Below are 12,160 nucleotides of genomic sequence, written 5' to 3'. Positions count from 1 at the left end.
CCCTGACTTGACTATGAATAGAGGAGTCCTCTGGGACCTCAAGACATGGTTCCCTCCGGTGTGCCTTTGATACCACAGTTCCATCTGCAAAGTCAGTCTTTGCCTCTAAAATTCTGCAGGGGTGGTAATCACAGCAGGAGGGCGTGTTTCTTTTTTTTTAAAGATTTTATTTATTTATTTGACAGAGAGAGACACAGTGAGAGAGGGAACACAAGCAGGGGGAGTGGGAGAGGGAGAAGCAGGCTTCCCGCTGAGCAGGGAGCCCGATGTGGGGCTCGATCCCAGGACCCTGGGATCATGACCTGAGCCGAAGGCAGACGCTTAACGACTGAGCCACCCAGGCGCCCCGGAAGGCGTGTTTCTTAAGGGTTCAAGGGTTCCAGTTAAAGATTGGGAGATTGGGAAAATCTGTGGCTTATTTGAAATACCAATCACCCGTGTGGTATGTATAGCCTGAGGCCGAGGTTGGGCAGGGGTGACAGGGTTGTACATAGAAAGAGTGGCAGGCGTCCATCAGGCGTTGATGACGATGACCATCTATATTTACAGTTAATTCCCCTGGAGTGTTTAATGAGTGCTTTTTGCCTTCCGCAAGCACTCTCGCTGACCTGAAACAAGAGACTTTTCTTTGTCTTGGTTTATCTTTCCTAGTGTCCCTTCTGTTCACAGTATCTGCAAGTTGTCCTTGTAGTAGGTGGTTGGCTGGGGGCGGTTGGGGGATGGGCCCCCCAGCTGTCTCTCCGCAGGGCCCCACGTTTACTTTGGGTCTTGTCTCATTTTTGTCCCAAAGTCCTTTCCAAGTATTCTGCCAGGTGTTGTCGTTCAGCGCAAGGGCAATTTTTCATATCAGGTTCTGTTTTCATATGAGGGCTCCGATTTCAGTTTTAATTTTCTCACGGACCTAAGGAGACAAAAGGGTGGCTATTGTTGACATATCAGCACCTTCTCTGACTCCCAAACGACAGGTAGCATGGGCGGGCGGAAGACCAAAAAAGAGTGCTCTCTGGATCAAGGCCAAGGTCTCAGGACCCGAAACTGTAACAGGAGAACCTCCTCTGGTTTTCCTGGTAGCCCGCAGCAGAGTTGGTCCAAATGGATGCCTGTTGGGTGAGAACCACAAACTCATGGGTCTAGGAGATCGGCGCACGTGACGGGCTGTGTCCTGGACTCTAGTCTTGGCCTGTGACAACACTTAACCCAGCACCGCAAAAAAATAGCACAAGACACAGCAAAAAGGATGAAAAAGAATGACCTGACACCACCAAGGACACCAAACAAATGGGAACCAATGGTATCCAGGTACCAAACCAAAGAGGAAATGGCCAAGGAGCTCACTGTAAAGAGATTGGGGTGTGGACCTGGCCCCAATTTACCACGTCCTCTTGGACTGCACACACCACGAGCAGAAAGGCACAAGGAGCCTCTGTGGGTTCCACATCTGGTTGGATGCTGGGGTCCATGTTTGGTAGCATGGGCCAGGTCTTGGGGGGCCTCCATGATGGGTTGTGGAAGTAAAGACCAGCTCGATGCAAAAAGCAAAGGCCATTCATTCTGAGCTTGCGGCAAGCGAGTCAGCCACCAGCACTTGGATTTTGGCAGAGACCCAGAGGCAGGCAGAGGGGTGGGAGAGCTTTGCCGTGGGACAAAGGGGAGGGCTCAGGTGGACCCGATGGCCTGGGAAAGCTGGAGGCGAGCTGGGTAGAACTGAGGCGTCCGGTGGGATTGGTCAGGGGTGCACGTTTGCTTCTCTCTGGTTGGTCCTAAGTTGGAAGCAGGGACGAAAATTAGGGAAGGTGTCAATTACTAATCAAGTCGTGGCTATTTTGGGTCAGTTATTGCAGAAGTTATGATTTAGTTCCCTGGATTGTCCCTGGAGTCTGATGTGTCCCCGGCTGGCTTCGTGGGTTTTTTATTGTAGATCAGGGGTTGGTTTTCTGGACGGGTTGCTGTAGGCTGTGGATCAGAGTTCTGTTTTTACCTACGGTCTGACGATTGCCCGTTTGAATATTCAGTTCCTCACCATTGACCAAAGAAACCCTCCTGGCTTGGGGCGTCCCTCTGTGTCTTGTGTGGGTTTACTAGGTAGAGTGTGATGGTACCTTGGGATCCACAAGGCTCTTCCCGTCTTCCATTCCCACTCAGCCTCTCCTTTTGTGTGGTCATCTCTCTCTGCGGATGACCGTGTCCTGGGAGCTCTGGAAGTCTGTGCCCAAAGCCCGTAAGGGCCTGCAGGAAGCGCCAAGGGAGGGAACATACAAGGCTGCTGACCTCTGCATTTTGAACATGTCAGTCTAGGAAAATAGAACATAGCAGTTCGGAAGTACAGAACTCTTAGAAGTTAGAAATAGTTTGTCCTGGGAACTTCATTTCCTTATAACTGGCACTTCTCTTAATTGTTAGGCTCCCACAGGCCAAAAATAGCCTCTGAACGTCAGGTCTGAGATCCAGAACGCTGGGCAGGGACTTGCCCTGGGCCTCCCAGAACCTTCTGGAAACCAGAGGAGAGAGCACGTGCGAGGTCTCTGGCTCACTGTGGGCTCCACACCAGGCCATGAGAGCAGATTCTCAGAAGTGACATGGGACCAGCTTATTCCCCAGGGGCAGCCGGTTTCCCACGGAATTAACCTCTGTTAAATATTTCCACTTCTAGGTCTGTGGTCAGGGATCATCATCTGTGCGATCACGCAGTCTCTGTGTTTTCTCGGCTTTATTGCTCGGCTAAATTGGAAAAAAGCCTGTGAGGAGGTAACTATGCTCATTGCTGGCCGGGTAAAAATTCCTGTCCTAGAAAACAAACAATCAGCTCAGGCTCGCTCTCTCATTTTGGAAGGGTCTTTCCCCTTTTATCGCCAATCCTACTTTGTCTTTGTTGTTTTAGCTGCATTTAATTCAGACGCCAAGGGCCAGATGACCCTGGATTTTAATCCATTCCCCTTTGTTTTATGCATTGAATAAAAAAATAGGGGTTCCTTTCTTCCTTGCGTCTCATACTAAGCTACCACCCTTACGCCTGAAAAGCCAATTTTAGGACAAGAAATTTTGGAACAGGAGAGATAGGTGGGAATGCCAGCGAATTTATCCTGACACTTTTTTATGATCCCCAAATATTTCATGAAGATACCTGCGTCCATCTGTCTCTCCAACTTGCTAGGGTCAGTGTGGGTCTGAAAATAGATGGTAGATAAAAGAGGTAAAGGGAAGGGCAAGGAAGGGATTCTATGATCTTGGGCCCCGCCTTCCCCCTCATGTGCTTTTTCCATCCATCTTTCCCCCACCCACGGATGCCGTGTCAATCATTCGGAAAGACAATTCCATACTTACAGACTAGAGAAGCTCCAACCACATGTCAGCTAAAGAAAATGCCTTGGTTTTTCCTACACTGGGTAGTCAAGTCAAATGTTCTATTAACACTATGTTCTATTAACACTAAATAAAGCCTTGTGGATTTACTTCGAGTTTCATCTTCTAGGCTCAGATCCATGCCAATTTGAGATTCCTTGTGGCCCAGGATGGGACTTCTGCTGCCTGTCAGGACCCAGGTAGGGAGTAACTGCCTCAGCTCTTGGAACAGGCCTCTCCCGGGGGGTCCTGAAGGGGCCATCGGTGGGACACAACCAGATTTGCTGCCATGAGCTCCCACTGAACTCGGGCAATAAAGTTTCAGAAACAAATGATAAAGTCACACAAACCTGAGGTAAACAGACTTGGTAGTTTGCTTGCATTCCAGATATTAATACACTACTATAGATGATTAGAGGTTGCAGGTCATCCATTCCTTGGCTTACTCATAGAAGCATTTCACAGGCATTTCTAATGCTTGGTGATCCTGTGCTGTGACCTTATCTTGGAGAGACTGACATGTTTGTGTTCGTGGGGTTTCCCCATCCCCCAGGCCAACACACAGGTGGGCTTTAAACAGATTATTGTTTTTAACTGTTGCTTCTGGGGGGCAGCATGCAACTGTGGGTATTGTTTTCCTTCTGTCCAATTAGTAACCCCCCCCCCGCCCCCGCCGATTCCCAGTTCCTCGGGCAGTGAGTCATGGACTCACACTCTGTTCCTTGCTTCTTTCTAACCGAACCCCTTTGAGCTCACGGGCTGGCTGAATGACAGCTGGCCCCCATTCTGCCATTCCCATAGTTCTCGTTTACCTTGTCTGGTCCCCTGTGTGCCTGGTTATCTTTGATTGTGTTCCCGATCTTGTATTTGAACATTGTCTGTAGAAGTAATTGGAAGCCAGCGATGATACCGGTCTTCAGAGAGGATTTTCCTTTGCTTGCGTCAAACTCTTAGGGTTACTAGCTGTGTAGGGCAATTTCAACAACTGAGTTTCCTGGACCACCCAGCTGACTTGGGAGGCAACAGGGGTGAGGGCTGGTTGACTTCTGGTTCGTCCTTAATTCTTGGACACAGCCTTTGAGTTTCAGCCTGAAGTACAGAGGGGTTTTCCTCGGTAGGGACTGAACTCCCCAAAGCTTTGCTCAGTCCAGATGGAGAATTCTCAGGTCCAGAGCGGCCCCAAAGGCTGGCTCCCAACTCTGGGTCTCCAGCTTCCCCTAGATCTTGCCCTGGTGACTTTTTGTTGCCTTGGTAGCACTCTTGACACTTTCAAGATGATACTTTTATTTTGTCCAGCTTTCATAATTATCTTCAGAGGATGATTGGTCCAAATTTTCTACCATGTACCATTTATAAAAGCAGGGTAATAATACGTCATAGTACCTCATACTACTGTCGTGAGAGGCAAGTGAGCTTCGTACATGTTAAGTGCTGAGAACGATGCCCGATGTGGAAAAAGCATTTTTTTAAAAAGATTATTTATTTGAGAGAGAGGGGCCAAGGGAGAGGGAGAAGCTGACTCCCCCGTTGAGGAGAAAGCATTTTGTGAGTGAGAGCTGGTGTTATTCTGTTGGAAATTGTTTTCTCTCACAGCTGCGAGGGCATCGTCACATTCCTAATATCCACTATGCTTTACGAAGAAGTCCGATGCCCATCATCTTCTTGTTCTGTTAGGTTAACTGCCTTTATTTTTTCCTTCGGGAGGTGTGGGAAGACTGGATGTCCATCTGAGTCACCATCCTGCTGGATGCTCAGTAGGCCTTCTACGCGAAGATTCTCATCTCTCTTCAGTTCTGGGGATGGCCTTGAATTATTTCTTTGGTTATTCTTCTCCTCCGTTGGCCTTGTTGTCCTTCTGGACTGCTAATTAGATGAGTGTTGGCCCCCTGAAAACTTCCCCTATGAACCTTAACTTCGAGAGCCCCCATATTCCTCTAGCTCTTGTGGTGGGGCAGAGCTCCCTAGAAGACCCAAGCCGATAACAATAGGATTCAGTCAGAGTTTGTGAGTGAACAAACAGAGAGGTCCTCTGAGATGGAATTTCTTTTATTTATCCAAGGTAGCAACTACTTTCTGAATAAACTTTCCCCCGGCTAGGAACACATATATATGGCATCTTTTATACAAATGAAAAAAATATCCTTTTACACTGCTAACTAAGTTCCTTTTTCCCTTCAGTCGCTTCAGTGGGCCCTGAGAACCGTGGAGGAATTTTAATGCGAGTTGTTGGAAGAAGAGCTGAGACTCAGTTGGACCAGCAGATGAGCCAAGAAGAACGTCTTGAGGCCGATCCAAGGGACGAGACTATGTTGACTGGGACACAGTTGGTGGTGCGGCGTGGGCTTCTGCTCCTGGGGGTCATTTCCGTCTTGCTCGTAGGGATTTTAGTGAGAGTATATGTCAGAGTTGAGTGATAGGCAAAAGAGAGAGGGAGAGTCAGGTCAAGTGATACTTAGAAAAATTCATAGGCCCAATGGTGGGAATTTGTTCTCAGGTTAGTTTCAACTGTGCCCATGGGTTTCAAGAATTGAGAGTGCAAAGTTAACGTTTTCTAATGAAGAAAAGGAACTAAGGTACAAACTATGTTCTTGTCCAAGACAGTGTGAAAGTTTAGAGTGATGATCATTCAGTTCATGCACCATTGTCTCAGCCAAGGACCACTGTGTACTGTGACTGCATTCATCTCATAACTTTGATAGTTCTGTTTCTTTAGTTAAAACCCCTGTACGGAGTGCTTAAGGTTTCCTACTGTTTGAGTTATTTAAAATGTATTTTGCAATATATCTTCCCTTGTGCCTTCAGTGATTATTCAACGGGCGAATGGCATTCGTTAGTACTCAGTTGGGATCCACATCTCAGGCGCTATGGGCAATGGTGTCGCTTGAGGAAACCAAAAGGGGAGAAGACCTAGATTAAGCAGAAAGGAGTCAGGTGGCATTGATGAGCAAGCTTCCTGTTAAGGACCTGTTTTAAAATCTGTTTGGGCTGACATGGATTGGCAGAGACAAAGAGGAAGCTGTGGGCCTCACTGAGAACCAGCACTTCATTTTTCTAGAGTGGTAGGCCTCACACAGAGCGGAATAAAGGGTTTGAAGAGCTAATCCAGGCAAAGGAAGAAGTCAGACCCTTTCCTGTGTTGATAGAAGGGGGGATTGTAAAGTTGGAAGGCAGAAGAAATGAAAAGAGGGGTCCAGGAGAGGGGAGGCTAGGGGCGGGGGTCCTGTCTTTGTCTTTAAGAAGGCACCCCAGCGGGGCACCAGGGTGGCTCAGTTGGTTAAGCGTCTGCCTTTGGCTCAGGTCATGATCCCAGGGTCTTTGGATGGAGCCCCACATCGGTTCCCTGCTGAGCAGGGAGCCTGCTTCTCTCTCTCCCTCTGCTTGCCACTACCCTGCTTGTGCTCTTTGTCAAATAAAATCTTTAAAAAGGAAAAAAAAATGCACCAAAAAGGCACCCCAACTTTGGGTGGCAAACATGGTATATCCAGGAGGTTTTGTGTAGTTGTGTCTCAAAAGGATGGGGTTTCCATGAATGCTCCCTCCTCCCCGCCCCCCTCCCTTCACGTCTTTGGAGCTGTGAAAGTCCAAACTACCATTGCTAATTCGTCTCCGGGGTCAGAGCCCAAGACTTAAATAGTGGCCTTGGATTAAGCAGTAACCAAGTCCTACTTGGACTCAGCCTTCCCCGCAGCAAGCCTCAGTATTAAGTACACTGGGTGCTTAGATGGATACAAAGAGCTAGGCCTGGCCTTTACCTTGAAAGAACAGATAATGGACCAGATCAAAAAAAGTTTGCTACCACGAGTAAAAAGCACCCAGGGCCACCTTCAGGCATCTCCACCCTCAAATGCTTGCTTCTTGGAGGACCATTTTGCAGGGGCGAAGATAAAGGCCTGCCCTTAAGGTTGGGCCCCAGCAACGTCTCCTCTCTCAGTTCTTTGTTAGGAAGTTCATACACACCCTCCTCCTCCGGTCTCCGACAGATACTCCCTAGCCTTCTAGAGACTTCTCACAGTATCTGCCCCTCTTCGTCAGGTAGGAGCCCCGGGGATGGGGGATGGGGGATGGGGAGGCTTATCTCCCGATCCCAAACTGCCTGCGAGGAGCGCATCCCCGGGGGAATACTTTTAACACACCCGTAACCCGAGGCAGAAGGAGAGGTCACCCGAAAGGGCAGCAAAGCGCTCCGGAGGTGCGGAGCGGGGAATTACGAATTCGCCCTCTCCGAACCCCCCCCAGCGTCTTTCACTCTAACGGCCTACAGTCTCCTTTGTCCTCGCAGAGCGCCCCCCACGCGGCCTCCCACGCCCCCAGATCGCGGCCGACCCCTCAGGGTCTTCGCGCCCCGCCCCCAGCCCCCGGGGATCTGCGCACCGCGACGGTTGGCGGGGGCGCCCCGGGTGGCGCGGCCCGCCCACCTCCCCCGCCCCATCCCCATCCCCACCCCCAGCTGCGTCTGCAGGTGGGGAGGTCCGCGGGCGCGCTGGGCGGGGCGGGGCGGGGCGGGGCGGGGCCGCCCCCAGCCCACCGCCGCCTCCCGCGCGCCAGTGCCCGCGCCAGCATGGAGCCCCCCACCGCCGCCGCCGCCGCCGCAGCCCCCCCGGACAGCGCCCAGCGGCCCGACGCCCCGGGCTGGCGCGGCTGCCTGCGAGGCCTGCGGGGCGCGCTGCCGCCCGACGTGCGACACGAGGCGGCCGCGCTGGTGGCGCTCGCGGGCCCCGTGGTGAGTGCGCCCCCCCCCCCCCCCCGCCGGCGGCCCGGCCCCGGCCCCCCGGGGGCCCCCCCCCCCCCCCCCCGGGCCGGCGGGCGGGCGGGGTCGGTGTCAGCTCGTGCTGTCTTTCCTTTTCCCTCGGCAGTTCCTGGCGCAGCTGATGATCTTCCTCATCAGCGTCGTCAGTTCCATCTTCTGCGGGCATCTGGGCAAAGTGGAGCTGGACGCCGTTACGCTCGCGGTGTCGGTAGGTGTTCCGTTGCTTTCATCTTTTCTTTGGGGTCGACCCCGTGCTAAAGCCTCGGAATTTGCACTGTATTACACGGCTGCTGTCTTCCCTTGCAGAGTCGGACCTTGACCCAGGGGTACCTTGCTTTGCCTTATCTTTAGATTTGAAGGAAGATTGGGTCAGCTACTTAAGGAGGAGTTCTCGTCTTTGTAGCCATCCCGCCGTGGCCTAGCGGCCCGGGATTGCAAGGAATTGGTAGCAATGGTAGAAACTGTGCTGGTGAATCGAACAGCACCGCATTTTTTTTTTTTCCCGTTATAAAATCAAACCAAAGAACTTAGAGGTGATGTAGGTTGTCTGCCATGACTCCGAATTACACAATTCATCATGGGCGCAGTATTTCACACTCGTAATAACGTGTCTCCCTGTGGGCCGTGGATTGAAATTGCACCTCCTTTGAAGTCTTCTGTCCCTGGGTTTTGGTTAGTGATGTGGTGGAAAGGTGCCTCCCTCTTGCGTCTCATCCAGGCTTTCAGAGAAAGTGAAAAACACTTCCAAGGTGGTGATGGCAAAGGTGGTCTCTCTCAGTCTTAGAAGTTGTCCCCTCCGTCCCCACCGGAGGTGCTTATATGCCCTAAGATTGTGGCGGGACCACAGAAGTTTCTCGTTTCAGCTTTATGGTTGGGATGGCTTCAGTATGTGGAATCAGACATTTTATTTACAGGTCTGTTATTGAGTGAACTAATTCAGGTGAAGGAATATTTCTGGTTCCTTTCAAAGTTTAGATGGGGCCTCTAGAAAGAGTCAAGAAAGCAGAGAAGCTTTAAATACAGGCTGTTTACTGTGTCCCCTGGAGACGATGAACTTGACCCCTCTCCCCACATAGGTCCATTGTAGCCCGAGACACCTTGTACTCCTGGTCATTCTTTTGGCTGTGAACAGATAGTAACAGTGGGTTACTATTGGAAACTTGAAGGGACACTTTCTCTCTGTTTCTCTACAGGGCCCACATTTGGGGGTCTAACTTTTCCTATCACAGCTTCCAAACCTTTCTTTCCCCATGTCCTTTCTTAAAAATTTCTTTTAATTAATTTTTTTATGAGATATAATTGACATACAGGTATATAATGTAACAATTTGATATTTGTATATATTGTGAAAGAATCACCACAATAAATTTAGTTAACGTCTGTCACTCTACACGGATTTTTTTACATGTGATGAAATCTTTCTAATATTTACTCTTAGTAACTTTCAAATGTGCAATACAGTATTATTAATTATGGTCACTATGCTGTACATTGCATCCCCACATTTTACATATTTTGTAGGCCCCCCCCCAATCTCTGGTAATACCCAGTCTGCTCTCTGTCTCTATGAGTTCAGTTTTCCTTTGTTTAGATTCCACACGTGAGATTATATGGCATTTGCCTTTGACCGGCTTATTTCACTTAGCATAATGCCCTCAGTGTCCATCCATGTTGTTACAAATGGCAAGATTTCCTTCTTTTTTATGGCTGAATGATATTCCACTGTGCATGTGTACGCATGCACGTGCACATGGGTGTGGACCACATTTTTCTTTATCCATGCATCCATCAGTGGACACTTAGGTTGTTTCCAGATGTTGGCTTACGAATAATGCTGCAGCAAACATGGGGGTGCAGATATCTTTTTGAGTTAGTGTTTTCGTTTTCTTTGGTTAAATACCCAGGAGTGGGATTGTTGGATCATATGGTAGTTCTATTTTTAAGTTTTTGAGGAGCTTTCCTACTGTTTTCCCAAGTGGCTGCAACAGTTTGCATCCCCTCCAATAGCGCACAAGGTTCCCCATCTTCTCCAACACATGTTATTTCCTGTCACAGACCCTCACAGGTGTGCGGTGATAGTTCCTTGTGGTTTTAATTTGCATTTCCCTGAGGATGAGTGATGTTGAGCATCTTTTCTAGTATCCGTTGACTATCTGTGTGTTGTCTTTGGAAAGATTTCTATTCAGATCCTCTGCCCAGTTTCTAATCGGATTGTTTGGGCTTCTTTTGCTCTTGAGTTGGATGAGTTCTTCATCTATTTGGAGATGAACTCTTTATCAGATTCATGATTTGCAAATATTTTCTCCCATTCTGTAGGTTGGCTTTCCATTTCGTTGGTGGTTTCCTTTACCAGGCGCAAGCTTTTGCGTTTGGTGTAGTCCCGCTTGCTTGTTTTGGCTTCTGATTACCTTTGTTTTTGGTGTCAAATCCAAAGAATCATCGCCAAGACCAATGTCGAAGAGCTTACTGCCTGTGTTTTCTTCTAGGAGTTTAATCGCTTCAGGTCTTGTGTTCAGGCCTTTAATCCACTTTGAGATATTTTTTTGTATATAGTGTAAGAATGTGGCCCAGTCCCATTCTTTGCGCTGTGGCTGTCCAGTTTTCCCAACACCCTTTATTGAATAGTCTGTCTTTTTGCAGTGCCTGTGTTTGGACATTCCCTCCAGATGTATCATCCTGTACTTCTCCCTGTCAGTGCTATCCAGTGGCCGGAAAAGGCGGTGTTCATCAAACTGCGTGCTCATCTCTTTGGGTGTGTGGGCCCCACCTCCCTCCATCTCACTGGCTTCCGGGACCCCCCAAATCCACTTCAGGACTCACACACTGCACATTTTCGTCCCTCAGCATGGACCCACGGTAGATGTTTTAAACTTTACTTTCCCGCTAGCAACCTTTTATCCTGTCACTTCCCCACACCTCCTACCTGCCCTTTGACCTCGTGGGGTCTTCCCATGCCGTGGCCCCGCCATCTTCTCTCCTTCCCGGGATGGTGGGCCAGTCCATGCCTGACCTCCCCTCACCTGCCCTTCAACACCGGATCTCCATTACTCCCCTCTTCAAGACCAGCCTTCTGCCTGTGTTCCAGAACCATCCTTCCTCTTCCATTTCTTCTCTTTAATTGGTCCCTCTGCACTCTGATAAACATATCTAACTCTTTCCTTTTCTGTAAAAACCATCTCCAGCTGCCTGTCTCCCTGCCCAGCCCCCTGTCTGGCCTCTAGCCACTTATGCTCTTTGCCAGAAAGTCTGTCTTACGTCTCTATTTCCTTTTCTCCCCATTGCAGCCTGGCCTGTATTTCTCTACCACTCTATTTAACGTACCCTGACTAATGTTGTCAGTGACACCCCTGTTCTCCCTTCTCTAGAGGCCTCTCCCTAACCTGGCCTCAGCATCTCCTGGCCTCCTGGGGACTCTGCCTCCTCTTTGCTTCCACTGCTAGTTCTCCTCGGTTCTCCTGCGCCCCTCTGACAGGCGTACCTCTGTCTCTTCCCCTCCTCCTCCTGTTCATTGGTGCCTCTCAAATTTGTGTCTCCCTCCTTGACCAACGTGCCCCTGCCCGTGCCTAAGCGCCTCAGGATCTATCGGCTTGAATTCGCCAGGATCCTCTCACACTCAGAAAATGTGTGAAGCCCTAATGGCCATCCTCCCCGACAGTACCTAGACACTCCCCTCTGTTTTTACACCCCACCTCCCCATCGGCCAGCAAGCCCTGCTAACTTCATTTCCCGCCTTTCTTAAAATGACTCCTCTTCTTCTGTTTCCTGCTACCACCATCCTGGCCCAGCCTTCACCCTTCCTGCCAGCCCTGGGCCGCCCCTCCCCGGCCCTGATTCCCATCTCGTCCTCCTCCGGTCCCAGCCATAAAAAAAAAAAAAAAAAATCAAGCCACTCCCCGGCTTAACCCCCTTCATTGGTCCCGTCACCAGACAGTGAAATCCAGGCATGGGGCATCCTGCCTGTGGTTGCCCACTGCATTCTTTGACTTGCATGTGAGGCTGGGGCGGATCCTTCTAGACGCGGCTTAGGGGCATCTGCAGAACGCTTTCCCGGAAGGGAAGCTCAGGCAGGGCCTG

At 49.9% G+C, this 12,160-nt stretch overlaps 2 protein-coding genes across 2 annotated transcripts in view; both read left to right on the top strand.

Annotated features, from left to right (window-relative positions):
• The window catches only part of LOC116649156 (multidrug and toxin extrusion protein 1-like), a 36,732-nt gene extending 30,629 nt beyond the window's left edge, over positions 1-6,103 (top strand). The window contains exons 15-17 of the mRNA XM_032431685.1: positions 2,651-2,745; positions 3,470-3,539; positions 5,518-6,103. Of these exons, the coding sequence (XP_032287576.1) occupies positions 2,651-2,745; positions 3,470-3,539; positions 5,518-5,753 (401 nt within the window). The 3' untranslated portion in view covers positions 5,754-6,103. The remainder of the gene's footprint in view (positions 1-2,650; positions 2,746-3,469; positions 3,540-5,517) is intronic.
• Positions 6,104-7,897: 1,794 nt separating this feature from the next.
• Positions 7,898-12,160, top strand: part of LOC116649155 (multidrug and toxin extrusion protein 2-like) — a 53,809-nt gene continuing 49,546 nt past the window's right edge. Inside the window, 2 exon segments of the mRNA XM_032431683.1 lie at positions 7,898-8,059; positions 8,193-8,294. Of these exon segments, the coding sequence (XP_032287574.1) occupies positions 7,898-8,059; positions 8,193-8,294 (264 nt within the window).

The sequence above is a fragment of the Phoca vitulina genome, unplaced genomic scaffold (assembly GCF_004348235.1).
Source record: "Phoca vitulina isolate PV1807 unplaced genomic scaffold, GSC_HSeal_1.0 scaffold47, whole genome shotgun sequence".
In the NCBI taxonomy this organism is placed as follows: Eukaryota; Metazoa; Chordata; class Mammalia; order Carnivora; family Phocidae; genus Phoca; species Phoca vitulina.
This window is presented reverse-complemented; position numbering and strand designations above follow the sequence as displayed.